The 26,468-nt window shown below is 49.0% G+C and overlaps 1 protein-coding gene and 1 long non-coding RNA gene across 2 annotated transcripts in view; one reads left to right on the forward strand and one right to left on the reverse strand.

The window, feature by feature from the left end:
* The first annotated feature begins 1,487 nt into the window (after positions 1-1,487).
* LOC121830821 (uncharacterized) lies at positions 1,488-11,816 on the forward strand. Its single transcript, XR_006074062.2, has 5 exons — positions 1,488-1,647; positions 1,805-1,922; positions 9,745-9,876; positions 10,064-10,191; positions 10,285-11,816. It is a non-coding gene; the product is annotated as an uncharacterized LOC121830821 (long non-coding RNA).
* Tmprss4 (transmembrane serine protease 4) overlaps positions 11,732-26,468 on the reverse strand; it is a 33,023-nt gene continuing 18,286 nt past the window's right edge. Inside the window, exons 3-13 of the mRNA XM_042280810.2 lie at positions 25,161-25,274; positions 23,632-23,784; positions 22,621-22,750; positions 20,010-20,111; positions 18,504-18,538; positions 16,768-16,927; positions 15,603-15,769; positions 14,651-14,749; positions 14,293-14,435; positions 12,988-13,137; positions 11,732-12,545 (exon numbers count right to left, since the gene is read on the reverse strand). Of these exons, the coding sequence (XP_042136744.2) occupies positions 12,534-12,545; positions 12,988-13,137; positions 14,293-14,435; positions 14,651-14,749; positions 15,603-15,769; positions 16,768-16,927; positions 18,504-18,538; positions 20,010-20,111; positions 22,621-22,750; positions 23,632-23,784; positions 25,161-25,274 (1,265 nt within the window). The 3' untranslated portion in view covers positions 11,732-12,533. The remainder of the gene's footprint in view (positions 12,546-12,987; positions 13,138-14,292; positions 14,436-14,650; positions 14,750-15,602; positions 15,770-16,767; positions 16,928-18,503; positions 18,539-20,009; positions 20,112-22,620; positions 22,751-23,631; positions 23,785-25,160; positions 25,275-26,468) is intronic.

Consider the following 26,468-nt stretch of genomic DNA (forward strand, 5'->3'; position numbering starts at 1 on the left):
TCAGAACACCCCCTGCACATGGCGATGATAAAACTCCCTTCCTCTGTTCTCCTCTCTCAGGCCTCACTGACTTGGGTTGTTCCATCTGTGTGTTAAAGATGTTGAGGTATTTCCCTAGTGTTTCAGTTGCTTCAGGGAGGTGGGGAAGCAGATCCCTTCCTTTCCCATCGCTCTATTCTTGTTGGAAGAAACTCATGAAAATATACATTCTTATAAAAACTCACTCAGAGGTGTTTTTAGACATTTTATTTTGTTATCATCCAAAGCAAGAAATAAATGTCTTTGGACTGGTAAGTATATGTAACATGTTGTCTTGTGTTCCTATAACAAAACACCAGACGCTGACTAATATATAAAGAAAAGAGTCTTATTTAGCTCACAGTTCTGGAGGTCAGAGAGTATGACACAGGGATGTGCTGGATTCTGGCCAGGCTTTCTGGTAGATGGCATTACAATGGTCAAAATATGTGTTGAAGAGACAAGCAGTGTGTGAGGAGAGGTTGGGGGAGAAGCTAGTCTGGTTTAGAACAACCCACTCTTGAGGCGCTCCCAAGCAGTATTATTAATCCATTCCTGAGGATGGAGCCTCCATGGCCTAATTACCTCCCGTGAGGCCCAACTGAAGTTCTATCACACTCCAACACTCCAACACTAGGGACGAAGTTTCCAGAACATGGACCTCTGGGGGACAAGTCAGCACTGGGTAAGCGTACTGTCACAGATGCCCGCAATGAACATCCCTCAGGGAGAAACAGTGCCAGGGGCTGGCAAGGGCTGATCTCAAACAACAGTAAGCTAAGAGAAGGAGTTTGGATTCCAAGAAGGTCTCTACTTCATCAGTTGTGAGTGACCACTGTCTCACTTGGGTGAGGGACGTGGCTATCTAAGGAGGCTGTGTGTGTATGGAGAGGGTATATGGGAAATTATTTTACACTCTGCTCAGTTTTTCTGTAAATCTAAAACTTCTCTAAAAACTAAAGTCTTAAAAAAATGGTGCTGTATCATTCACTTTCTCACTGGGACAGAATTCCTGACAAAAGCATCTGAAGGAAGGAAGGAAGGAAAGAAGGAAGGAAGGAAGGAAGGAAGGAAGGAAGGAAGGAAGGAAGGAAGGAAGGAAGGAAGGAAGGGTAGCTTGGCTCACAGTTCTAAGGGATACAGTCCCCTGCGTCAGGGAAGGCAAGGAAGCAGGAGCAAGGGACAGCTGGTCACACTGCACCCGCAGTCAGAAAGCTGAGTGTGATGGATGTTTCCCTTCAGCCTGCTTTTTCCTTTCATTCAGTCCTAGACTCCCATGTCAGGGAACGATGCTGCCCACGTTCAGGGTGGCTCTTCCCTCCTCCAGGAACCTAATCTTGATAACCAGGCAGAGACATTCCCAAGACTTGTTTCCATGGTGATCCTAAATTCCATCAAGCTGACAATGAAGTTTAACCGTCACCTATTACATAGTTCCGTTTCTATAATGTTCTAGAAAAGCAAACTACAGAGACAGATGGATAACAGAACAGTGAGTGCCATGGGCTACGGATAGGGAAGGACTGGCGTGGAGACTTTTCGGGGAGGGTGGAGCCACTGTGGTGGCTGCTTGCCCATACGTGTTTGTCAACACTGGCAGAAGTGTGCACCGAAATGGTGACTATCATTGTAAGTGGATTATTACTTTAGGAAAAACTATGAGGAATCCAGTGACATCACCCTTTGGCTCAGAACTTTCCAGTCTAACTTACTAGCCTAGCTCTGGCCCCATTGCCTCTGATATTTTCCTTTTCTGATGCTATCCTGATGACTCATTCTTTTTCAGCCTCCCCTGGATACCTATGTTCTTTCTCTACGAGAATGACCTTCTACAGAAGTGCAAACAGATGATGCCAGTTTGAGGTCTTTGGGTCATTATGGGGATGCCCTCAAATGGGATTAAGGTACCTCTGCACCCTCCTCTTCCTCTTCTGCTATGTGTTTCTGTGTGATATGCTGCCTTACCATAGGCCCAAAGCGAAAAACTGATAATGGACTTCCAAAATTGTGGGCCAAAAACTTCTTTTTTCTTTATAAGTTAATTACCTCAGGTATTATAATATAGTGATAGAAAACTGACCAATACAGTTGGTGTATTCTACCCAGCTCATTTATTTTCTCCTTATTTTTATTAAGAAATTAAAATTATATTTTTTTTTTTTGTGTGTGTGTGTGTGTGTGTGTGTGTGTGTGTGTGTGTGTGTCCGTCCATCCAATTGAACTTATGTGTGGAAGTCAGAGGACAATTTATGAGAGTCAGTTCTCTTATCACACCATATAGGTCCTGTTTTGTGTTAAAATAGCAAAATACCCAAGGTTGGATATTTTATAAAATAAAGAGGTTCATTTCAGTCATTGGATATTTTATAAAATAAAGAGGTTCATTTTAGCCTGGACAGTCCAACATGATGCCAGTGCCTTATTCAGGGACCACTGGCTTCCTTACAACATAGCAAGAATTAGGAAGGGGGTCAGCTCTGCACAAAGGGAGAGGTCACGTGGCAAGACAGGAAGCCACAGAGATTCAGAGGCTGAACTTATTCCTTTTATACAAACTCCTTGTGGGAACTAACTGAGATGCCTTGAGAACTCCACCCTCAAGGGTGAGGGTTCCATATGCCCTCCACGGACCTGCCCTCTGTGGTCTAATTTCCTTCTACTAGGCTCCACCTTCTAAAGGCCCCATGTCCTCGCAACAGACCGGGACCAAGTCTGCGACGCAAGGACGTTCAAGATTAAATTTATAGCAACTTCCCTCAAGGTTGGTTATCCCATTATCAATGGGTGAGGTTAACATTTATTATGATTATTGGTAACTTTCCAACCACCATTCTCAGTAAACAATGAATCCATTCTCTGTCCTTAGTGTTCCTTCCTCCTCCTTATTTTGAGATTGCTTGATTTTTTTGTTTTTTTCAAACTGTTTCTTCTTCTTTTTTTTTTTTTTTTGGTTTTTTCGAGACAGGGTTTCTCTGTGTAGCTTTGCACCTTTCCTGGAACTCACTTGGTAGCCCAGGCTGGCCTCGAACTCACAAAGATCCGCCTGCCTCTGCCTCCCGAGTGCTGGGATTAAAGGCGTGCGCCACCACCGCCCGGCCTGTTTCTTCTTTTATTGTTTTGGAAGTAAAAGACTTTTTTCCACTCTTTTGATAGTTAACCTTTGGCCACTTAGAGTGCACACATTTTATGGACCATAACTTGAGTCAATATTTAATATTTGAATATTGACTATTTGAATAACTTAAGAATGATAGATTATTTTAACTCCAGCTATCCCTCTGACTCACATACTATTGTTATTCTACAGTTCAGTGGGCTTTTGGAAATTGATCCATGACCTTGCCTCCATTCCCTGGGGATTCTGCCTCTTGGTGCAGACCCAGGATCCTCCTAGTTCTTTCCCGCCATCCCTTACAACCTTTCCTTCTAGCCCATCTCCATTCCTTTGTGTCAATGATGACCCACAGAAAAACTTTATACCACTGTGGCCTCAGTGGCCATACTAGGTTGGGACTCATATCACTGTGGCCACGGTGGACTCAGATCAGTGCCTTGATCAAGCCTCATCATCGATTCTTCTTCCTGATGTAGATGGGAATTAACATGAGACCCATGTGTGAACAATGAGCAGAGAAAGAGAGACTTTACAGTGCTCAGTCCTAAATGGGATGCCCCAAAGCCCAGGGATCTATGCAGAAGAAGAGGCAGAAAGATTGTAAGAGTCGGAGACCATGGATGACTCCAAGGACAGTGTCCTCCACACACAACAGGACCGATGCTTATATGCATTCACAGAGACTGTGGAAGCACACACACGACCTGCATATGTTCAAGCCAGATGGGGTCCCAGCTCAGAAAGAAGGATGTGCACACAAGGTCCCACCCCTAACCAAGAAACTATCTGCAATTGCTATCCACTGGCAAAGGGGAAAATGGAGTGCCATTGGGTATATCAACCACAATCTAGGGCAGGCCCCAGGAATAGTTGGCCAATACAAAACAAACTCCATTTTTTTTGGGGGGGGGCGTGTTTTATTTTGGCATTTTAACTTTTTTTTTGTTTTTTGCTTATTTTGATTTTTGTTTTTGTGGGTTTGAGAGAGAGAGAGAGAGAGAGAGAGAGAGAGAGAGAGAGAGAGAGAGAGAGCGCGAGCATAAAGTTGGGTGGGTAAAGAGGTGGGGAGGATTTGGGAGGAGCTTGGGGAAGGGAAAACATGATCAAATATATTCTATGAAAACCTTTTTGAATGAAAATGGCCCTTAGCCGGGCGGTGGTGGCGCACGCCTTTAATCCCAGCACTCGGGAGGCAGAGCCAGGCGGATCTCTGTGAGTTCGAGGCCAGCCTGGGCTACCAAGTGAGTCCCAGGAAAGGCGCAAAGCTACACAGAGAAACCCTATCTCAGAAAAAAAAAAAACCCAAAAGAAAATAGCCCTCATAGGCAAACGAGAGTGGCACTATTTGAAAGGATTAGGGTGCGTGACCTTGTTGGAGGGAATGTGTCACTGGGGTTGGGCTTTGAGGTTTCAGATGCTCAAGTCAGGCCCAGTGTCACTCTCTCTTCCTACTGCTGCCTGTGGATCCAGATGTAGAACTCTCGGCTCCTTCTCCAGCATCATGTCTGCCTGTGCGCCACCAAGCTTCCCAGCATGATGCCATGGACTAAACCTCTAAACCTGTAAGGCAGCTCTAATTAAATGTTTTCCTTTATTCAAGTTGCTGTGGCCATGGTATCTCTTCACAGCAATAGAAACCCTAAGACAATAATACTTAGAAAGTATACTTCTATGTGATAGACACTACTCTAAGTGTATTGATTCATTGAACACTCACACAACCCGACAAGACATCATTTACTTAGTATTCTTATCTTCATGCTGTGGATATAAAAAAGGAAAACATTAAGGCACTGTTGTAGAATATTATTTTAAGATGTGTTACATTTGTTTATGCTGTGGAACATTTGTTTAATCATGTAAAGATGTGTTGTATTCCTTTATGTTGCGTTTGTTTAACTCTGTGAAGCTGTGTTACTTTGCCTGTCTAAAACACCTGATTGGTCTAATAAAAAGCTGAATGACTAATAGTGAGGCAGGAGAAGGGATAGGCGGGGCTGGTAGGCAGAAAGAATAAATAGGAAGAGCAATCCAGGGAGAGGGAGAAGAAGGAATGAGAAAAGGAGGAGAGGAGGACTCCAGGGGCCAGCCACATGGCCACACAGCCAGACACGAAATAAGAAGGAAAGTTGGGAGCTGGGTGGTGGGCCCCCAAAAGAGTAATGAGTAAAATAAACAACTACAAGGCATAATAAGTTAAGAGCCTTACCTGAGGTTAGACCGGTACACGAGCATTCTGACTATAGAGCTCATGCTATCAGCTGCCACACTCTTGGGCTACCACCACAATCACTGAAGACTTTGCTAGTAGCAGGGATTGAACCTGGGGCTCATGCATGCTAGGCAAATGCTCCATCATGTAACTGTAACTCTAGCTCTCCTTTCTTCAACCTTTGCTTTCAGACAAGGTCTCTCTATGCGTCTCAGGATAGTCTCTCAGACAAGCTCACTCTGTAGCCCAAGCTAGCCCTGAACCTGTTGTCCTCTTGCCTCAGTGTCCTAAGTAACTAGGACTACAGGCCTGTGCCGTCAGGCCTGGTTTTTATAAAGTGTAAACTGCACACACCAAATGACTGTTGTAGCCATTTTAAAACATGCTATGCAGTGGTTGTCAGCATCCCCGCCAGTCACCCAGGGAACTGTTGATCTTGTGAAACTAAAACTCTGAGCCAGGTGTGGAGACGCATGCCTTTAATCCCAGCACTCGGGAGGCAGAGGCAGGAGGATCTTTGTGAGTTGGAGGCCAGCCTGGGACGAGCCAGGGCTACACAGAGAAATCCTGTCTAAACAACAACAACAACAACAAAAAAAACCAAAAAAACAAAAAACCAAACACACATGTCTGTGCATGCGCACACGCACATGCGCACACGCACATGTGCACACACACACAAAACCCACCACCACCAACAAACTAAAACTCTGTGCTCAGTAGATAACTCTTCACTGCTTCCCCCTTCCAAGTCCATTCTTTTGATCATGTATCGCATGTAAGTGGAATCAAACAAGATGCATCTTATAGCAGGCTTATTTCACTTAGCACAATGTCCTTGGTTCAGCTGTGCTGTCTTCATCCCGTGGCTGACAGCAGGCAGAGAGGAAGGAAGGGAGGACAATGGGAGAAGCGTGTGTGGGAACCACACTTAACCCACTCTGACTTCCCCAGCCAGCAGCCAGCAGATCGGGTTTCCATGTCTCTGTTTGCTTCTGCCCACACTGAGAAGTAATTGCCTTCTTAAGATCTACTCACCCCAAGGTATGGTATAGCTATTTCCTTCAGATTGAAACATCCTCTTCTGGAGAGAGGATGGGGCTGAAAAGAACCCAGAATCTGGAGAAATGTGTCACCCTCAGGACGCTCACAGCACAGCTTAGAAAGTTGTGGGACTCCTGAGTCCCCTTGCTGTGGTTATACAGGGGGTGAGCAATTGGGGGGGGGGTTTCAGTGCAGCTGCCTGCAGCTGTACAGGGAATTTAGTGTTTCAGCTTTAGTCAGTGGCCACCCATGCTGCATGGATGTTTTGGTGGTCCACTGCCTTTAAGCCACCATGTGACCCTACTAAATTCTTAGAGTTTACCAAGCTAGACTTGGTGGAATCATTTCTTTCATCTGTTTTTGGGTCTCTCTCTCTCTCTCTCTCTCTCTCTCTCTCTCTCTCTCTCTATCTATCTATCTATCATCTATCTATCTATATGTGTGTGTTATATGTATACATCATATATACAATATAAGATATTGTTTTATATATAAATTATATATAGTTATTGAAATAAATGATAAATGGCACTGGTTACCACGTGGAAAGGTCACGGTCACGACAGAACCCAGCATTAGTTTTAGAGCTTTATTAGGAGAAAGAGGGGTGGGGGAGAAGAACCAGGCCTGGGAAAGGAGCACTTGTGGAGGGCAGAGAGAAAGATGGTAGCGGGGGAGAGGGAGCAGAGCAGAGAGAGAGAGAGAGAGGGTGGGGTCTGCGTCTGGCTTTTTAAGGGTTCCCGGTGAACACGCACAGATGGACTTACATAGCTATACCACGCATGCACTGATTGCGTGACCACGCCATGCAGACGTAGTTGCCAGCACACACTGATGACATAAGACACAAGACCCTTTGCTTAACTCCTAAACTGCGCATGTGCGGTCATGCAGCTGGAGTCAGGGCAGAATTCTAACAGTTATAAATTAATATACTTGTATAATATTATACAATATATAGTATATTATGAATAGATATTTGTTCACTTGTCCCCTGAGAAATGTACCCAATGAAGAATAGACAGAACACAAATGGGTTGGGTAGGAGCAGTCGCATGGATTCTGCTATTTACAAGCCTTTCTGCCAAGACTGATGCACCTGAGGGTGGAGCATCTCAGGCTTCCTTTGCACGTGGTATGGGATGGTATGCCTTTTTGATGTAGTGGCAGTTGTGTGTCCCCTGCTGTGGGCAATAAGCTATCCTAAGGTGGAGCATCCTGGGGCTGGGATGGGGTGGTCCAGGGTGGCCGTCTCCCTCTATGTAATGTAGGGTGGTATTATAAGACGCTGTCCTCTGGGCATGGCATGACCATGGCTGTCTTGAAATGAAAAGAGCTGTGATGATGTCCTTATAGGCTTGGGCCCACTAATATTCCATCATAAAGAGGCGGTAGGGCATGAGTAGTTTGAGAGAGTACAGCAGATACACGAGGCCGAATCCCTCTCTAAGGATAGATGAACTGTTGCTGATTGTTGAAGGGGAGACATTTTCTTTAGTGGTATGCCTGCCCATAAGTTGCCCTTACTGCTATGGGTAAGCTCTTTCTTTTGTTTATTGTTGATGCCTTATCTGAGTTCAATAAGTGATGGATACAGCAATCTCCTAGAGCAGTCATTTTGAGCTGGGATTCTGAATCCATTGTGGCAACAGTTTTGTGACTTTGCTGTGGGTCATCAGACATGCAGCTGAGGGTGGGCTGTCTGCTCAGGAGAATTTGCCTGCATGAGAAGAACTGAGAGCAAAAGAGGTGATGATGTTATTGTCTTCATTAGCCTCGTATTTGACAGAAAAAGTGGAGGGTGAGGTGGAGGCATCACCCTGCTGTTTCTTACAGCTGGTGGGGGCAAGGAAAAGGTAATCTAAATTAGATCTATGCTATAGCTTTTCCTGGAATCCCCAAACTTGAAACTCATGAGAAGCATCAGACAGCCGGGAACAGGGAGTGGCAAGAGTGAGGTAGAAATGATAGAAGCTACCCTATAGGTCCAATCATTAGGACAGAGGAGGAGAAAGCTCACTTTTCAACGTGCAGATGGGGACCTTCATAATGGCCTAGAATGGGAAGCCACGATGATCAGAGAATGTGCCGCATCTGAGTTGTTTGGATTGGGAAGGACTTGTAAACAGGAAATGAAAGCGCCTTCACAGCCGGCTGGCTCATGAGCCTGTGGGACATGAGCCTGGGGTGAATGAGATCAGTCTGAGTGTTTGGAAGCAGAAACAGTAGCATAACTACCCATTGCCCTTTAGACAGAGGCTGAATGATCTGGAATTAGTCTCTGATGGACTGGTTCTTATGAGCCATTAGGGACACAGGGTTAATGCTAGCCGAGATCCCTACAAATATCAAGGTCTGGATGACAGCAAAGGAAAGGTAGGCATTACTGAGGGGCCTTGGTATGGATGAGCCATACCAAGCTCTCACTGAGCCAGATAGAAGCGGCCAGACGAAGCTAAGCAGCAGGGATCTTAGGACTGGCGTGGGGCCGGGTGGCTCTGCTGAGCCCCGTGGTGGGTCTTTACAATGCAGGCTCTGACAGATCTGAACGATTTAGACCAGTGTGTAAGTTGGGTTGATAAGGTAGAGTCATCAGGAACATACGAACAAATAAGGAAAGCAGACCATGGGGCCTGCCTGGGTCACCTGAATGCAAATGTGACAGGATTTGTGTTGAGCCTGGGCTAGGGGGTGGGGATGACAGGAAGCTAAACACTATCCAAGTGAGCCCCAGAAGGGGTTTTAAACCTTGAACAGTACTTCACTAAAGGTGTGTGTGTGGTGGGTAGTGAAAGAGGGCTGGACAGATAGCTCAGCTGGGGAGCCAGCACTGGTGACAGAAAGAACATGGCTTGGACACTCTAGGCTGGCCAAGCAGTGTAAGTCAGCCTTGTGGAACTCATTGGATACAGATGGATGCATAACAGCCCCACAGCGGAGGGGTGTGTGTGTGGCGCAGACACAACAACGGACCCAGGATAAGGAGATGAAATGACTCGTTGAAAATTATGGTGGATTATTGTGGCTTGAATAAGAATGCCCCCCCCCCCACGCTCTTATATTTGAATGTTTAGTCATCAGGGAGTGGCATTAACATGAGAAAGATTATGAGTTGTGGCCTTGTTGGAATGGTTGGAGGAAGTGTGTCACTGGGGTGGGCTTTGGGATTTCAAAAGCCCAAACCAGGCCTAGTCTTTCTCTTTCTCTTCCTGTTGCCTGCAGATCGGATGTAAAATTTTTAGCTGCTTCTCCAGCACCCTGTCTGCCTGCACACCACTGTACTCCCTGTCATGACGATAATGGACTAAATTTCTGAAACTGTAAGCCAGCCCCAGTTAAATGCTTTCTTTTGTAGGAGTTGCGGTGGTCACAGTGTCTCCTCATAGCAATAGAACGCCGACTAAGATGATCATGGAGAGTTGGAGGAGATAGTGTTCCTCCATCCATACTGTTGTACCCAACGCAGCTCATTGACATGACAACAGATGTAAGCGGTGACATCTTTCATGTGGCCTTGGGGCTTGCTAACGTTTTATTTTAACTGTGCCCTTGGCTGCTGACTCTCAAGACCAATTGGCACTTGTTTGGAACAGATGGTAGTGGGCCTTCAGAGCGGCTGTCTATCTTCTATAAAAAGTTTCATTATATAATGTGAAACCTTGAATATCTTACAGATTTGGAAAGGCATCTGGAAGAACCATAAAAAAAAAGCAGCAATTAAAGAGCTGGAGTGAAGACACTGTGGGCGGAAGAGGCACACCCAAAAGCCGTAAGGTTACTGAAGAGAGTCTTAGTGCAAGAGGTGGGTTACTGCCCTATAAGTCACTGGCTGGGGAAGCCTCTGAGGCCCCTTAAGTCGTAAATGGCATTGCCACTGTGGTTGGTTGCTTTCCAGAACTGGATGGCAAGTTCTTATTGTTGAAGACACCAAACACTTTGGCTGAAGGACAGAGAGAAGTGAGGATGGCCTGATCTGGAAACTCACTCCCTGACTGCCAGGGGGGATTGTCGACAGTCCTGCCATTATTGACCCTGCAGGCTACACTACCAAGATGCCAGGAAAGACGGGGTGCGACAGTGATGCAGCCTTTATGGTGTAGTTCACTGCTTGCACAGGAGAGCACTCACTTTTAGTACTTTGTAAGTCAGGACAAAAACTTGTGGCCAGAGAAGCTCCTGGCTCCAAGGTCCGGGGAAGCTATTGCTGCTGTTAAATGCGTATGATACGCCTATCAAATTGCCTTCTAAACATTTATGCTTATATCCATAGATTACTGTTGCTGTCAGCCTTAGTTATGGAGGGGAATTTCTTTTTTGCTGTGGGGGGTGGTTATTATGGAAACGTAAAACTGTTAAGAATAAGTGACAGGCTGGGTGGTGTGGTGGCACACGTCTTTAATCCCAGCACTCAGGAGGCAGAGGCAGGCGGATCTCTGTGAGTTCAAGGCCAGCCTGGGCTACAGAGTGAGTTCCAGGATAGCTAGGGCTACACAGAGAAACCCTGTCTTGAAAAAAAGAATGTGACAGTTGCTGTGGTCCAGTGAGGTGGCATAAAATCACCACCTGTCCTGGTTAGATTTTGTCAGCTGGACACAAGCTAGAGTCAAGTGGGAAGGAGCCTCAACTGAGAAAACGCCTCCATCCATCGGTATTGCCCATATGCAAGACTGCAGGGCGCCGTCGTCTTAATTGCTACTTGATCGGGAAAGACCCAGTCTACTGAGGGTGGTGCCGCTCCTGTTCTGAGCCGTGTAACGGAGTGAGATAAATGATCTGTGAGGATCAATCCAGTAAGCAGCATGCTTACTTCTGCTTCAGTTTCTGCCTCTGAGTCCCTGCCATGGCTTCCCTCAGGGGTGGACTATGATCTGCGAGGTACAAGAGGAAATAACCCTTTCCTTCCCAATGCTTTCGGTCATGGTGTTATATCACAGCAATGGAATCCTTAACTAAGACACCACCCACCTAGATCAGCCCTTCTGAGGCTCTGGGGACATCGTTGAAGAGGAGGTTAAGACAGACAGACAAACAAACAAAAGAGCAGGAGAAAGGGGCAGAGTGTTGTCTGTATTTCCTCTAAATTGAAATACTTGTTCCTGGAAAGAGGGGGCGGTGCGCTCATAAGATATAGAAAGCTAATGAAAGGTGTAGTTTATGAAGCCTACAAGGTACAAGAAGCTCAGAGAGTCATAACACCTATGAGGCCCTTTCCAAGTATATACAAGCAATCACCAATTGCCAGGAAAGGTGGATACACAGGACAGACAGAGCGTCCGTGCATTTGTCTGAATGCTGTGCAGAGAACTTCAATGAAGCCTCATTCATGTATTACATCTATGCTGGGAGTGGGCTTTTTTTGGGATACAACTGCCTTCCAGTCACCCATGTACCCGCAAGCCACCCCCAATAAACTCATTGGATCAGCAATCTAGACTCCTGTGGAATCATTTCTTTGGTTTGTCCTTGGTGCCCTATTTGTGTCAAAGGGACATTTGTTCACATTTTCCGGGTTACAGTCACACAACACTGGGCCAAAGACTAGAGGTGTGATGGTCTTAGTTGGATTCTTATCAAGCTGTCCAGGAAGTATGCCAAAGATTTCTCATGGCTGTTTAATGATGGCGACCACAGTGGTCAGAAGTAACAGTAACACAGCAGCACAGTAACTTGGACCAATCCCTCTCACATTGTCAACCCATCTTATATCTGTACAGCTCACGTTAGAACTGACCGGTTTCCTACCGCAGTGGTTTTAGGAATGGGCAAAGAAGACAAAGGCCATTCATATCCCTTTCTCCTTGACTCAGCCCTTAGCGATCTGGACTCTCAGGCGAGAGCCGACTTCCACTCCTTCAGTGGAAGGGAGAGCCTCCTTGGCTGAATAATACATCTGAGAACTGAATCGATGGTCTGGCTTCCCTCAGTGGAATACATGTCTCCCTGGGGTGTGGGAGAAACATGGGTGGCTGAGCTAGCGCACCCTACTTCCTTCTGGGCACTCTGCAATGTGTGTCTGGGTCCTCGGTCGCTGCAGGAAATACCAGTCGTGGTCAAGGAGGCTCTTGCCCTGTGTCTGACTTATGAGGAGTCAGGCAGTGGGCAGGTCTGAAGGGAAGGAGCTTTTAGATGTGGCGGACAGCAGTGTTACATCTCAGACTAGAATGAAAAAAAAAAAGACAACAGCAAAGAGAAAGTCAGATGACCCGAAAATGACAAGCAGTGACAAGGTCAACATTATCTTCCTTTCCTAAGATCATTTTGCTCTCCCGCTTTCCCCTCCAAGGGCCAGGAAATTTTAGAACCTGGTCCACACTCTTAGCATCTTCTCCGTGGAATGGGTCCAGCATTGCTCTAGTTGTAGAGAATGATAAAGCTCGGGGTTCTGCACCCTAAGGTACTTGTATTTCACAGATATTGCTAACCTAAGGAATCTCAGCTTTAATAGAGAGATTTCAGGCTGTCAGCTTGCTGGGAGGGAAATGTATTTGGGATGTAAAAGGTTGTCAGAGCTATTTAAATCAAATCTAAGGAGGATGCATGCCCTCGGGGTAGACGTATGGAGGGAAGATTAGAATCCCCGTGGGGTTACAGCACTCACCTTCCGCACATTGTAGACCCAGTTGAGATAGGCATTGACCTTGGTGTATACTCCAGGGGTACTTGGGCTCCCACAGCCATGGCCCCAGCTCACGATGCCTACTACTTGCCACTGGTCAGAGTGGTACATCAAAGGCCCGCCACTGTCACCCTGTGAAAAGCCAGAACAGGAGCTTGGGAAGGACAGGCCAGGCTAAGGGTGGTCTTCTTCTTCCTCCTGTCCCTGAATTGGCCCATGCATTCCCCTGCATTCTCCATGGCTCTGTGCATGCTGACTTCTCTACCCTCCTTCTTGCTCATATTATTCAGTGCTCTTTACTCTTAGGGGGAAAAAATGGCCCATCTGTGGGCAACTAAGTTGAGGGCAAGCTGCCTGCCTTATGAGAGGGTCATAAGTCACACTAGCAAATAGAATTTTGTTTAGTCCGGCAGTTCCTACATCTATTGAACCACCAACGGAGTGCCTGGTTATGTTTGGGTCTGATCCGGATAACCGAGGTTCAATTAACTGGGAAAAAGATCCTTACCCCCCAGGGAGTTTATGATCAAATAGGTTGGCAGAGCCAATAAATGAGCAGATGACAAAATGAAGTGGTGAAAAACACACTCACTGCCTCTCTCTGGGCTCAGTAACTCTGCAGCCTGATTGCCTGCTTGCATAGTCTCTCTGTGGCCACCATGAGTTCCTGGAGGGCAGACACTGTCTCTGAATCTGCTGTTCACGGGGGCCCCCAAGAGATGGCTCAGAGACAGCTAGCTCTGAAGCTAGCCAGAAGCTAAAACTGAGTGTTTTAGCTTCTGGAGATGGGAGTAGGCTGAGAGATTTGAATAACAATGGCTCCAAAGATTCTCCATCGGTATGGGGTGGTAAGAAGGTATGCAGGAACTGCTTAGAAGTCCTGGTGGCCATGGAGACAGGAGAGGGGACATGTACCAAAGCTCACCTAGCATGAGATGGTTTTTCAGGTGTAGCTGTGTAGGGGTGGTCACAGAGGACATAGACCTGGTCATTGTCCTCAAAGGGATCATAGATGATGGGAAGGGAGGGCAGGTGGAGAAGGTAGTCTTGCCGTCTTTTTATGTGAGATATACATTCAGATTCTCCTGCTCACCTCGCTCCGTCTATCCATCTATCCCCCCATCCATTCTTCTATCTTTATCAGACTGTGTTCCTGCCTTGCTTTACCACACAGAGACCGCCACAATCTGCAAGGCTTCGTGTGGGCACGCAGTTGGTAGATTTTCACATCTTTCCGGGACTTCCACCCCGACTCACAGAACTCCCCGCGGTCTCAGGAGAACCCACCTGGCAGGTGTCCACGCCACCTTGTGGGACACCTGCACACAGCATCTCCTCGGTGACTTCCCCCTGGTAGGCATCCTCTGCGTTGCACCGTGTGCTGTCAATGACCTGGACTGACGCCTGCAGCAGTACGTCAGACATCTCCCCTGGGAGGTTGAAAACATTATTTCCTTCTTCTTGCCTTTACCCTCAGCCCAGACTAACTCTCAGGGCCACCAACATTCTTTGATGCCTGGAATTTTGATACATGGCCAGCCAGGGTGGTCTTCTCTAAAGGATGTTCCTCTTTCTTATGACTGATGGGAGGGGGTAATAAGATACCCTCAGGCACGGTCTCTGAGGTCCAGAGTCCAAGACTCACCTCCATTTTGCTCTGTAAAGCCCCAGCCAATGACCCAGAGTGGTGTGGCTGGGATGAGCTCTTCATCATAGAAGGGCAGGCAGATGGGCCTGACAGTGTCTGTCAGGAACAGAGAGGGAGAGGGAGACCCTATGTTAGGGTTGGTTTTTCATTTTCTATATTTTGTGCTTTTCCATCTTGGCGGTCTTGCTGGTGAGACTAGATTAGCTAATTCTTAGAGAGAACGAGCCACTTGTCAGTGAGGCCCTTAATATCTAAACTAGTTAATACAGAGCCTGCACTCTCGACCTCACTCACCATCGCCCCAACTCTCACAAGCCAAGCCAGTGTTTTTCTCTACCCTAAATCACCCCAGGTCTAGATCCTGAACCTCTAGAGACCAATCTCTGCAGTGTAGACAACTATCCTCGTTTTCCAGTTCCAAGCATGCTCAAACTTGCCTACCCAACCTCCCTCCTGCGGTCTGGAGCCGCAGACACCACTTGGGCTGTCTGTCCCCTGCCCCACCTCTGCCCTTTCGATCTTCTGATGCACGCACATGCACACACACACAAACACACACAAAGAAAAGCCCAGGAAATACTAGGTTCCTTGTTCCTGGAGGAGCAGAAGCAGACACACAGTGACCTTTGTCAGGGCCTTGAGCACTGATCGGGGTAAGACACGGACTAGGCAGTTCTTTTAAAAAGGCCCTAACAACTCCAAAATCAGATGACCGGGATCTTCGAAATGGAGCGAACAGACTTGGAAGAATCTCTGCCAGGGAAAGGTGTGAACATTAGCTGACAGCCAAGACAGGTCCCAAGGCACCAGAGACGTCGAGAGGATACATTAGTTGGACACCCGCGGGCCAGCTGAGGTCTTGAGAAGGAACATGATGTGTCCAAGGCTGCTTAGCAGAGTGGGAGTAAGGATAATCCGAGGGGCTCTATTCCCAGGGACCACCTCTCACCTGAGAATGTGAGGGGCGACTGCAGCTTGACAAGGGCGATGTCCTTCTCTTTGGGGTGCAGGGCATTGTGCTCGGTGACGAAGATCTTGGCCACGGGCAAGGATGGGAAGTGGCTCAGTTTGTTTGAGCCGACCCTCACCTTCCAGTTGGTCACATCAAGATACTTCCTAGGGATGGGGATGGCTAGATCAGGTGGGAGCCAATCACACTGAGGCTTTGCCTGGGGCTAGGTCTCCAGGTCTGTTGATGCTCTGGGAGATCATAGGATGGGCACAGAGGTAGTGGAGAAGGGCAGTCTAAGGAGCCATCTTCCTGAAGCCAGATTATAAAAGGAGATGTGGTTCTTTTCTTCATTAAAAGGGCCCAAGGAAACTTCTCCCTGGAGGCCTTGGGAAGAGGCTGCCTCATTCCTGGGCCTTGGAGTCCTGCCAGTCTCCCCTCCACCCTTGGTCTTGTCTATACTACTTGCATTGTGGTCCATTGAGCCATGGGCTAATGTTCATTCTTCTCCAGGCCAGGCCCTGCCTGTGCACAGGGAACTTTCCCCAGGAGTGGGCTTAGAGCTCCTGTCAGTCTCAAAAAGGTGAAAAACCCTTGGCTGGACCGAGGTACCTTGAAGGTGACAACAGGGTCTATGTGATGCTCAGGATCTGAAGGGGGATGGTTCTTGGTACTCACTGGATGCTGAATGAAATGGATGAATGAGAGTGAAGAGGTCCTGAGTGTCACCCTTCCCCAAGGCCTGGCCAGCTCCCTCTCTGCTGGACCAAATGATAATCTATACTTGGTTCAGTTTCTGGACCATAGATAGTGACTCTCCACCCTGGGAGCCATTTTCTGGAAGAAGACTGGCAAGGCAGGGTCACGTTCTTGGGAGCACAGGTGTGTGGGGAGACCTTCTGTAGCAGGAGCAGAATGGGCTCACTGTGGGGTGAGGGCCCTGGGTACCTGAAGCTTTTCACCCAACAGAGTCCAACCTTGGAGATCAGCACTCTCAGCGCAGATCCCTAGCACCTAACAAGGACATCGTGGCCAGTGTCTCATCTTATTGATGCACCCCAGCAATGGTTTTCAGACTGGAGGCCATGGTCAGGAAACAAGCCAGGAGGCTGGCTCCCTCCACGTCCTCTATCCCTCCTGGCCTCCTCATAGCTAGGAGTCTTACCTGAAGCAGTGAGCTGCTGTGAGGATCCAGCTGGGATCCAGGATGCTCCCACCACAGACATGCTGCCTGTCGTACTGGATGCTGACCTGCCACGGCCAGGAATCCACAGAGGCCTCCACCCCGCCCACCACGCGAGGAGTCTTCAGGCTCTTTCCACATTCTGGACCCGGGGGGAGAAAAGGGGAGGAGGGGGAAGTCAGGTTTCTGAGGAGCCCCTCCCCACCAAAAGCCCTGGAGCAGGGCCCCCAGGAATGGTGCTGGATGGGGAGCACCCACCCACGCCAGTTCTGAATCATTCACCGGGAGAAAACAAGCATGACGTCACAGGTTTCCCTGAAACCCCCCCTCCACCTTGCATGTGTTTGGGAATTTAGATTTTTGAACATGGGTGTGTCCATTGTGTTTGCAGTTTATCATCTTCAAAACAAACAAGGGTGCAGAGTCATGAATTCTGAAAGCCCTGACCAAACAGAACAGTCCCTAGATGCTTGCCACTGAGTAAACAAATAGTCACAAGTTACTTTGGTATCAGGAACTTAGATTAAAGTTCTAGAAACTGGGTTTCTTCCCTCTGTTAAGGGAGGTTGTCTATTGGCCATCCTGTCTCCTTCTGACCTACCTCTCACATCTGACCTTTGAACTTGAGTTAAAATCTTCAATGCCAGGGCTGGAGAGATGGCTCAGTGGCTAAGGGTGCCTCCTTCTCTTCTGTAGACCTGAGTTTGGCTCCCAGCACCCACAACAGGCAGCTCACAACTGCTTGTAACTGCAGCTCCAGGGGATCTGGCGACCTCTACTGGTCTCCAAAGGTGTTGCATGCACATGCTCATACCACCCCATAATTAAAAAAAAATCTAAAAACTAAAAACAAAACAAATCTCCAGTGCCATGTCTTTACCCTGTTCCGTGCCTCTCTGGTCTTGCGGACACTCCATTCCATGGTGATCTTTCCAAGGGGAAGCCTTCTCACTGCTTCTCTCTTACCTAGCCCTGTTCCTGCCAAACGCTATCTGGTCCAACCCTGCTTTCAACTTGCCCCCTTGCTCACTCACTCAGAGATTCTTGGGCTGGCAGGATGGGGGTCTAGATTCTTCTGGACTGCTTCCCACCGTCTTTAGATAAAGCTCTGTCCAGCTAGTGCCCTGCTTGGAAGTCCCTGGAACACTTGGGCTATGGTTTGAGTTTGCCTCCCCAAAGGTGGCAGCTTAGCCCTGAAGTGGTGGTGATTAGGTGGTGGGTTCTTTAAGAGGCAGGGCCTAGTGGCCCTTAGGTTGTCAGAGTAACCGCCCTCTCACGGGGGTAAGCAGTTTTCTGGGCTCCTTGAGCTCCTGTGAGAACTTAGGACCAGACAGAATCCACCCTGAATTGCTGTCTGGTTCCTTCTTCCATCCACCTTCCATGATGATCTACCAGCCAGCGACAGGGCCCCACTTGAAGACAAACCAAGGTGGTTTTCTGGTCTTAGACCTCCAGGTTCTAAAACTGTAAGCTAAGTAAAAATCTCCTTTACACTGTTATCCCTCCTCCAATATTTCATTATGGTAATAAAGATCTAATATGCTCAAGTCATGGGCCGTGAGCAGATGGTGGAAGGGCGTTCTTAGCATCAACTGCTTGAAGAAATGCTAAGCCCAAACAGTGGGGCTTAGAGACCAGGAGAGCCATGAAGACGAAGGCCTTTCCTCCTGCCCATAGCTGGCCTAGGCCCCACACCCTAGGAGATGGAGTGTACTCACCAAGGCAGCTCAGGGAAACCAGGGAAAGGCAGGGCCTGAAAGAGAGACACAGGGTGGAACTCAGCCCTTGCGACACTGCTGATTCAACCTGGTCCCCCAGTACTGGGGAACCCCAGAACCTTCATCATGGACCTGTGGAGAACTACATTAATACTCAGTAGAGTTCTGTTTGATTCAACACCCCCATTGCTGTGCCTGCACCCATCATGTATGAAGCCGTGACCAGTGCAAAGGCACCTGGGGCAGGAAGGGAGCAGTACTGGCTGTGGTGGAATACTTAACTACGTGAAAGTGTGTTACATTTGCTTATGCTGCATTTGTTTGATTATGTCAGGCTGTGTTGCTGTTTCACCTTGCCTGCCTAGGGCACCTGATTGGTCTAATAAAAAGGTGAACGACCAATAGCTAATCAGGAGAGGGATAGGCGGGGCTGGTGGGCAGGGAGAATAAATAGGAGGAGAAGTGTGTGTACAGATATGTGTATGTATGAGAGAGAGAGAGAGAGAGAGAGAGAGAGAGAGAGAGAGAGAGAGAACAGGAGAACAAAGGAGAAGGAAAGAGAGAGACACCTGGGGCCAGAAGCTAGGCAGCCACCAGCCAGAAGTGAGAATCAGTGGAAGTAAGATATACAGGAAGAAAGGAAGAGGAAGAGAGAGAGAGAGAGAGAGAGAGAGAGAGAGAGAGAGAAAGGAAGGATGGAAGGAAGGGAGGGAGGGAGGAAGGAAGGAAGGAAGGAAGGAAGGAAGGAGGAAAGAAAGGTAAAAAACCCTGAGACAAAACATAGATGAAGAGAAACAGGTTAAGTTATAAGAGCTAGTCGGACAAGCCTAAGCTAGGCTGAGCATCTGTAACTAATAGGAAGTCTGCGTGTCATGATTTGGGAGCGGGTGGTTGGCCTAAAAGAAAGAAGCCTGCTACAATCGGCCACACTGCAGCCCTTTCCAACAGAACAGGATTTTGGTGGAATCACAGATAGTCACTCTGGCAAGATCTACTGTGACTGTGGCAAGCATCTGTCCTGTGTCCTGAATGCTAAGAAGACAGCTGCTCACGGAGCCTCTGCTGCCTCAGGGCAGGTTTTGTTTGGAATCAGCTGTGCTCCCACGAGGTGGTGAAGCAAGGCCTGGGAGCCTTCTGTGGAGCATTAGAAGGTGCTGCTCTGGCCTGAGGGTGTGGTGGAGAAGGACAAAGTGATGCTCAGGCTCTTGCCTACCAGGCAACTCATTAAGGAACAGTGGAAGGAACAGTCTTGACTGTTCAGGCAGATAGAAGGTTCATTCCTCTGCTTTTGAGTGGGACAACACACATTGTATCCAAACAACAACAACAACAACAACAACAACAAAGAGTCAACAGAGAATACCCTCTTAATCCATGACCCTGGATGTTTAATGGCCTGCTTAGCTAGTTCTTCCTGTTGTCTGGCTCGTGTTCCTCTTGCTGCAGCCATGAGCGGCTTTCCGTGGTAGTTGGCTTCTGTAGGTCAGAAGGTATCCGCTCACTTACCCGCTGACGTTCTTCACCTGAAGCTCCTGGCTGTTTCCTGTGACTTGAGCTACAGTGAGATTCTGGTCTGGGCCAATCTCCACGGCTCTGAAAGTGGGTCGGCTGTGTAGGGAGAGCACTGTGAGCTGGGGCAGAGGCTGGAACCCCGTGGTAGGGAGAGCCCCCCCCCATTCCCCCGGAGAGAGGGAGGCGGGGCGACACAGGTGGGCTGGGTTAGTGGGCGGGGCTGGCGTTGCCGGGTCACAGGAACATTCCCAAGGCAAGGCAGAACTCAGCCCAAGACAGGCTGCTGTGGTTTTGCTTTCTGGGGCAGGGACTCCTGGTCCAGAACCCAGGGTGCTGCAGAAAGGCTAGAGGTCCGCTTTCTTCACACCCAGCTCTGTCCCTGTCTCAGATGCCCCATCTCTTTATGTTCACATCAGTGGGCGCAAAGAAGCAAAAGGACCCAGATGAACTCCGGTCTTAGCGCGGAGGGAACTGGAAGGTGGATGTCTGGTTTTCCAGACAGGGGGCCTGGTTTGTCTTCCATAGTGTTTTCAAGACAGGAGAAGCCTGGATCCATTTTCTCATAGGAGTCCGGGTGGAGCTTTCTGAAACTCAAACTGCCCGCTCCCTTCCCCTCTGCTAATCCATGTTTGCCTTCTTTTCTTTCAAACCCTGGATTTAAACCTTCCTCCTCCAGGAAGCCTTCCCTAACCACTCTGCTCTCTGGCCCTTTCTTCACCAAACACACCCCTTCCAAATCGCTCTTCCCGTTACAAGCTTTGCACGGAGATCTGGGGTCAATCCACATGCCAGGCTGGCTGGTCCACCCTCAGGTAGGAATTCCAGCACATTCTGGGATGACCAGAGCCTGCTAGCCTCAAGACCTAAGTTCTCGCGTGCTGGCTCTGACACCAGTTTGGTGTACGACCTTGGGCAGGTCACTTTTGTCCTGTGGGTCTCTCTGAGTCCTGATTTTTCTCCTCTATAAAATGATGCATGCACCAGGGGTTCTTCCTACACTGGACTACCTATGGGTTTGTGTTCCTAGGTAAGAGAGGCTCCCTTCCAATCCAGGCAAAGGAAAAATTGAGAGACTTGAGCCGAGAGCTTAGTCCAAGGAGAGAGGATGCTGGCGGTGAACATACCCAGGACAGCGATACAGCCTGATGAGTAATTTAATGAACTTTGATATCATATAGCCCCAGAGGCCTGGGAGCTCAGTGCCTCAGTGCTCTCCAGAAAGGCAGAAATTTCGGGAGGCTACCACCTTAAGAACCTCAGGAAACCCCCAGGTTTCATAACGGAGACTCTGCAGCCTGCAGGGTGCAGTCCAGCTGACGCTGCAGTTGGCTGGACTGCAGTGGAGGAGGGGCTGGCTGCGGCACAGAGGGGCAGCAGGTGCTGGGCAATGCCTCCAGCTGTCCTTCCAAAGGAAGGGAAGGGGTGTCCTTTTCGGGGGCGGGTGGTGGTGGTGTTGGTGTTGGGAGCTCCACCCAGAGGCGAGAGAGCAGAAACTATAACCAGGAACCAGCGGGGACAGAGGCCTGATGAGTTCATTCTGGCTGCCCAAAGCATCTCTTGGACAAAACCTTGAGACTGCCTTAGGGATCTCTGGAGAGAACTCTGTGATTAACTGGTAGTGTCTGTCTAGTAGTCATCGTTTCTGTCTTGTCTCTGGGCTCCGTCTCTTAGAGTCCTGAGGAAGTTCAGCTTGCCAGGGAGAATGGAATCCCTCTTTGCAGAGGAACACCTGGCTCCTGGAGGGATCAATTCTCACTTCTTCCTTCACTGATGAAGCCTTTTGAGGAGAGAGAATTCCCGATCTACAAGCAGACACCAGAGAACTTGTGGTGTCCAGGACCAGGGATGTGGGCAGATTCTAGCTCTCTACCTCCCAGCTTCTGCCTAAGCAAGCTACTTACTCTTTCAGAACCTACTTGTAACACACATTTAATAATAACTGCGCTTTGAGCTTTCTGCCAAGATCAAATGAATATAAATATATGTAATGCTAATTACCCTGCATGTACCTCCACTCCAGATTTGGACCTGCTTCTGTGGTTCACTGAGAGAGCTGGGGCTGCTGCTGCCGGAGCCCCAACAGAATCAGGCGGGTCCTTGCTATTTTTGTTTTCCAGTGCTGGGAATGGAACCCAGGGCTTTGCATGTGACAGGCAAGCTCTCTACCACGGAGCCACACCCCCACTCTTCCTTTCTGCTAAATTTTAACCAAGAGGACTTTGCATATGTAAATTAGTGTTATGGTCAGGGACTTTGTACAAAAGGACAAAGGAGCCAGAACTGGGGAAAAAAGAACTCCATCCTCCTCTAGTGAGATGGGCATTACTTCCTCTGGCTGAGGTCAGGGGAAGCTGAGGCCGGGGGGATTAACCTTCATGCAACTTGTAAGTGAAAGTGCTGGGACTCCAACACAGTTCTATAAGAATCCCATGCCTGTAGTTTTAGGGAAGAGGGAGGAAGAGGGGAAGAGGAGAAAAGAGAAAGGGAGGGAGCGAGGGAGGGAGTGGGGGAGCGAAGGAGGAAGGAAGGAAGGACAGAGGGCAGGCAAAGGAGAGCAGAGGCTGCTGGGGTGAGGTGATAGCCTCCTACAGCCTTGGTTGGATACCTGTCATAGCCCATCTGTCTGCAGGCCGTCTCAGCTAGTGCTTCTGTGAAGGTGTCAAAACAGGCAGAGGCCCAGGTCCCTGTGGCCACATCCAGCACCTGCAGGGTTGATCGGTCCTTGGAGAGGCGGACTGGGAGGGAAGGAGCCTGGGTCAGCGGGTGGGTGGGGCCTCTCTAGACCAGCTCCCCCCCCCATTGCTCCCAACCCAGAACTGATGACCCTGTCAACATTAAGTGAAGTTCTTCCAGTCGACCAGAGCCTGATTTGGATGGCAGCTAGGGGGAAACCTGACCAGCTGTCTAGAGACAAGGATTGACAGCCTCTCTTTTTGCTCGTAGAGGTATCAGTTTTGATGAGCAGTGACGTCATGGCTCTGCCATGGCCCACACAGCTTGCCCAGTTTGGGGAAACATCTCAGCCAGGGACCTGGTAGCTTCTGCATGGAAGGTCAGAGAGGGTGTTAGGTGAGAACTTCCATTGGTGTTAGCGTGGCAGGAGCCCGTGGGTATTTGACTATACTAAGTAACAGTCAATACACAGGAAGTCACTCAGCCCTGCACCCAAAGGGTCTCATTACCTGTCTTCTGGGCTCAGTGTTAGTGGCTCAGTCCCAGCTAGTCAATCCCGATTTTCACACTTGAAACATTTGTTCCTCCAGTGGCCTCCCCTGCCCTGTTCCCTAGCATGTTTCAGTAAACACAGTGAATGGAAGGGTGGCTAGCTGGTTAAGTGACACGGTGACCATGTTTGTAGTGTCACTGAGATATCAAAGAGGAACCAAGCAGGTACAGCCAGCATAGCATTGGCTATACTTTCCTGTCCCCTCAGGGCCATTGGTTAACCCTTTCTGAATGTGTGTCCTGTCCAGTGCTGGGACCTGAAGGTAGATGTGCCACGATCTTGCTTCTGGGGACCTTCTCCTGCAGGGGTAGACACTGACGAAGAAGTGGGCAGAGGCCACCACCAAGCATCCTTCCCCCATCTCTCCTCCCCTTCAGTCCCTGGACTCACCTGCCACTCCAGGCTCCTCAGGGAAGTTCGTGACACAGTGTTCCTCATCCTCCCCCGAGGCACAGTCAAGGTGGCCATCACACACCTGCCCCCTCGGAATGAAGGTCAGGGGACTTCCACAGATGAAGTAGTGTTTATCCAGAGCCACCTTGACTGGAAGGCACACGAGGGAAGGGCAGAAGAGGGCTGGGGTCAAGCGGGCAGAGAGAGGCTGCTTTTTCTAAAAGTCACGTTGGCTGGAGTCAGGCAGCCGGTTTTAAAAATAAATTATTTATTGTGTGTGGCTGTGTGGCTCTGACTGGAGGTCAAAGGGCAACCTTTGGGGGTTGGTTTCAAGTGTTCTGTTACAACAATAGAAAGCTGCCCAACACAACCACATCAGGTAGGGCCAGCCAACGTCCAGAAGAAATGATTTGGGGTTTTATACATTTACAACCACCCCAGGCCCTCAAGGATGGAGGCAGTGCCTGAACTGTGAATACCCATTGTTACTACAATGAAGATGTGCTCAGCTGGAAAACTGGGGTCCTGTGCCAGCCTCTGTGGACTCTGAGCCTCAGTGTCCAAGTGTAGAATAAAGGGTTAAAGCAGAGACTCTCTGCATGTCATCAATGGGTGGTATCTGCTGCTAGTATAAATGTCCTCCCAGCCCTAAGAATAGGCTCTCCAAAGACCAGCCGTGCCGGGGTCGTACAGGCACTACATACCTTGGGTCCCGGCTCTGCCTGCTACACGCTTTTGGTTTTTAAATCCAGGTTCTTCACATAAGGAAGCTCATTATTGCTCATGATGCTTAAAGGCATTCCATAGTAGGGGTGGGGTGGTCAATGGCCTTCTTCATGGACACACGGGTTCAAATGATAGAGCTGAGATCCCATCCCTGCTTCCTAATCTTATCTCCTATTCCCTGCTGTGAAAGCTGTGGTCAGTCCCTGCTGTAACTGTGGGAATCACTGTCACAGAGTGGCCTGCCCCAGATCACATCAGGGCTAATGCCCTGGCTGAAATGAAGACTGAGCTGAGGTGAGCAGAGGGTTCCTCGTCTGCCTGGCCCTCTTCCCTGGTCTCTCTTGTCCCTCCTCTCTTTATAGGCAGACATGCTCTCTAACCTGCCAGACAGCAGGGTTGCACAGACACCCAGTTCAGCCCTCCCCACCCTGCCCCTCCACCAGCTGTCAGTTTGTAGAAGATGGGAAGGAGGCGGCTGGGGGTGGGCACCTCTGCAACTGCTTGTGTGGGCTGGGAATGGGTGCCACGTGTAGAGCAACCATCTGGAAGAAAAGCCATCTGGGAGAGCCGGGGGATGCGCTCACCTTCCCCTTTTGCTTAGAAGGCTCCCTTCAAGGCAGGGGTGGATACAGGAGGCATGAGGATTCATCCCCCCGCCCCAAAGCTCTGTGCAGATCATTTGCCTATGACTGTGGGCGTGGGAGGATGGGTAAGGGCTGTGGCTTACTGAGGGGGTGAGGGAGGATACTGTCACATATGGGGGGGAGTGGGGTGAAAGTCGTGTGGGGGCTGTAACTCACTGAGGAAGGCTGCAATCACGATGGCCAACAGGCTCAGCAGCACTGCGATGATGGGGATCCCCACCTTTTTGAAGGTCTCCAGGGGCCTGCGGGGCTTGCGAAAGGCAGTGATGTCTGCAGAGAGAAGGAGACAGACGGGAGGGGTGTGCAGTCAGCACCCGGAGCCCATCCCTGCCAAGGCCCCTAGTCTGCATCGGGATGCCCCGGGCATGGCTTTGGTTGGTGGGGACTGTCCCTGCAGGCAAGGCTGAGATTTAGGAACACGTACTCACCCACCTCCCCGCCCTTGCCCCGATTTACCTATCTTTCGTAAGCACTCCTCAGTTGAGCTGGCAGCCAGTGCCACCTCCCCTTGTCTTGCCCTAGCCTGTACAAGAGGATGTCATTCTTGCCTTATCTGACCTGTCCCTGCCCTGGGAGGGGTCCAAGCTCATCAGGCATGTACTTGGGCACCTACCACGATATATATGATATATTATCATTTATCCTTCCCTGTTCTTGTATATATTTTTAATTGACACATAATTGTATTTATGGGGTATAGTATAACATTTCAACACATGTATGTAATACATAAGACTTACTTGTGTGTGTGTGTGTGTGTGTGTGTGTGTGTGTGTGTGTGTGTGTGTGTTGAGAACATCCAGAATTCTCCCATTGGCTCTTTTAGAACACCAAATGTCATCAACTGCATTTCCCCCCCACCCCCATGCACCCCACCCCTAGTGCTACAGAAGATTAGGGTTTACTCCTCTTATCCATTTGCTTCTCTGATAATTTTTTTTTAAAGCAGGAGATCAAGATCATGTAGCTCAGGCTAGCCTCATGCTCTAGATGTAGACCAGGATGACCTTGAACTTCTGATCCTGCTGGTGCTGGAATTAGAGGCACTCACCACCACTGGTTTCTGCAGAGGGGGGGATGGAACCCAGGGCTCTATGCTAGGCAAGCGCTCTACTGACTGAGCCACACCCCCAGTCCTCTGCCTTAATTTTTTGCCTCTCCGCACAGTGAGCATGTAGCAGAGGCCTGATAATTACTTGTGAGTAGATGTATTGTGATGTTCCCATCTCCATGTTAGTCTAATACACAGCGAGTCCCCAGCATGGTCCATGTCTTTAAGGAGATTAGAGTCTGGGGAAGAGGTAAACAGGACACAAATGCAGACCACCAGGTGAAAGGAAGTATGTGCTGGATGAGAGACACCACCTGGGGATGCTGGGGAGGCTTCCTGAGCTATACAGGAAGAGACAGGGAACAGAGGCTCTGGGCTAGTGGAGACACAGGCATGGAGGGTATGTGTGTGCT

The sequence above is a fragment of the Peromyscus maniculatus genome, chromosome 7 (genome assembly GCF_049852395.1).
Source record: "Peromyscus maniculatus bairdii isolate BWxNUB_F1_BW_parent chromosome 7, HU_Pman_BW_mat_3.1, whole genome shotgun sequence".
Classification (NCBI taxonomy): Eukaryota; Metazoa; Chordata; class Mammalia; order Rodentia; family Cricetidae; genus Peromyscus; species Peromyscus maniculatus.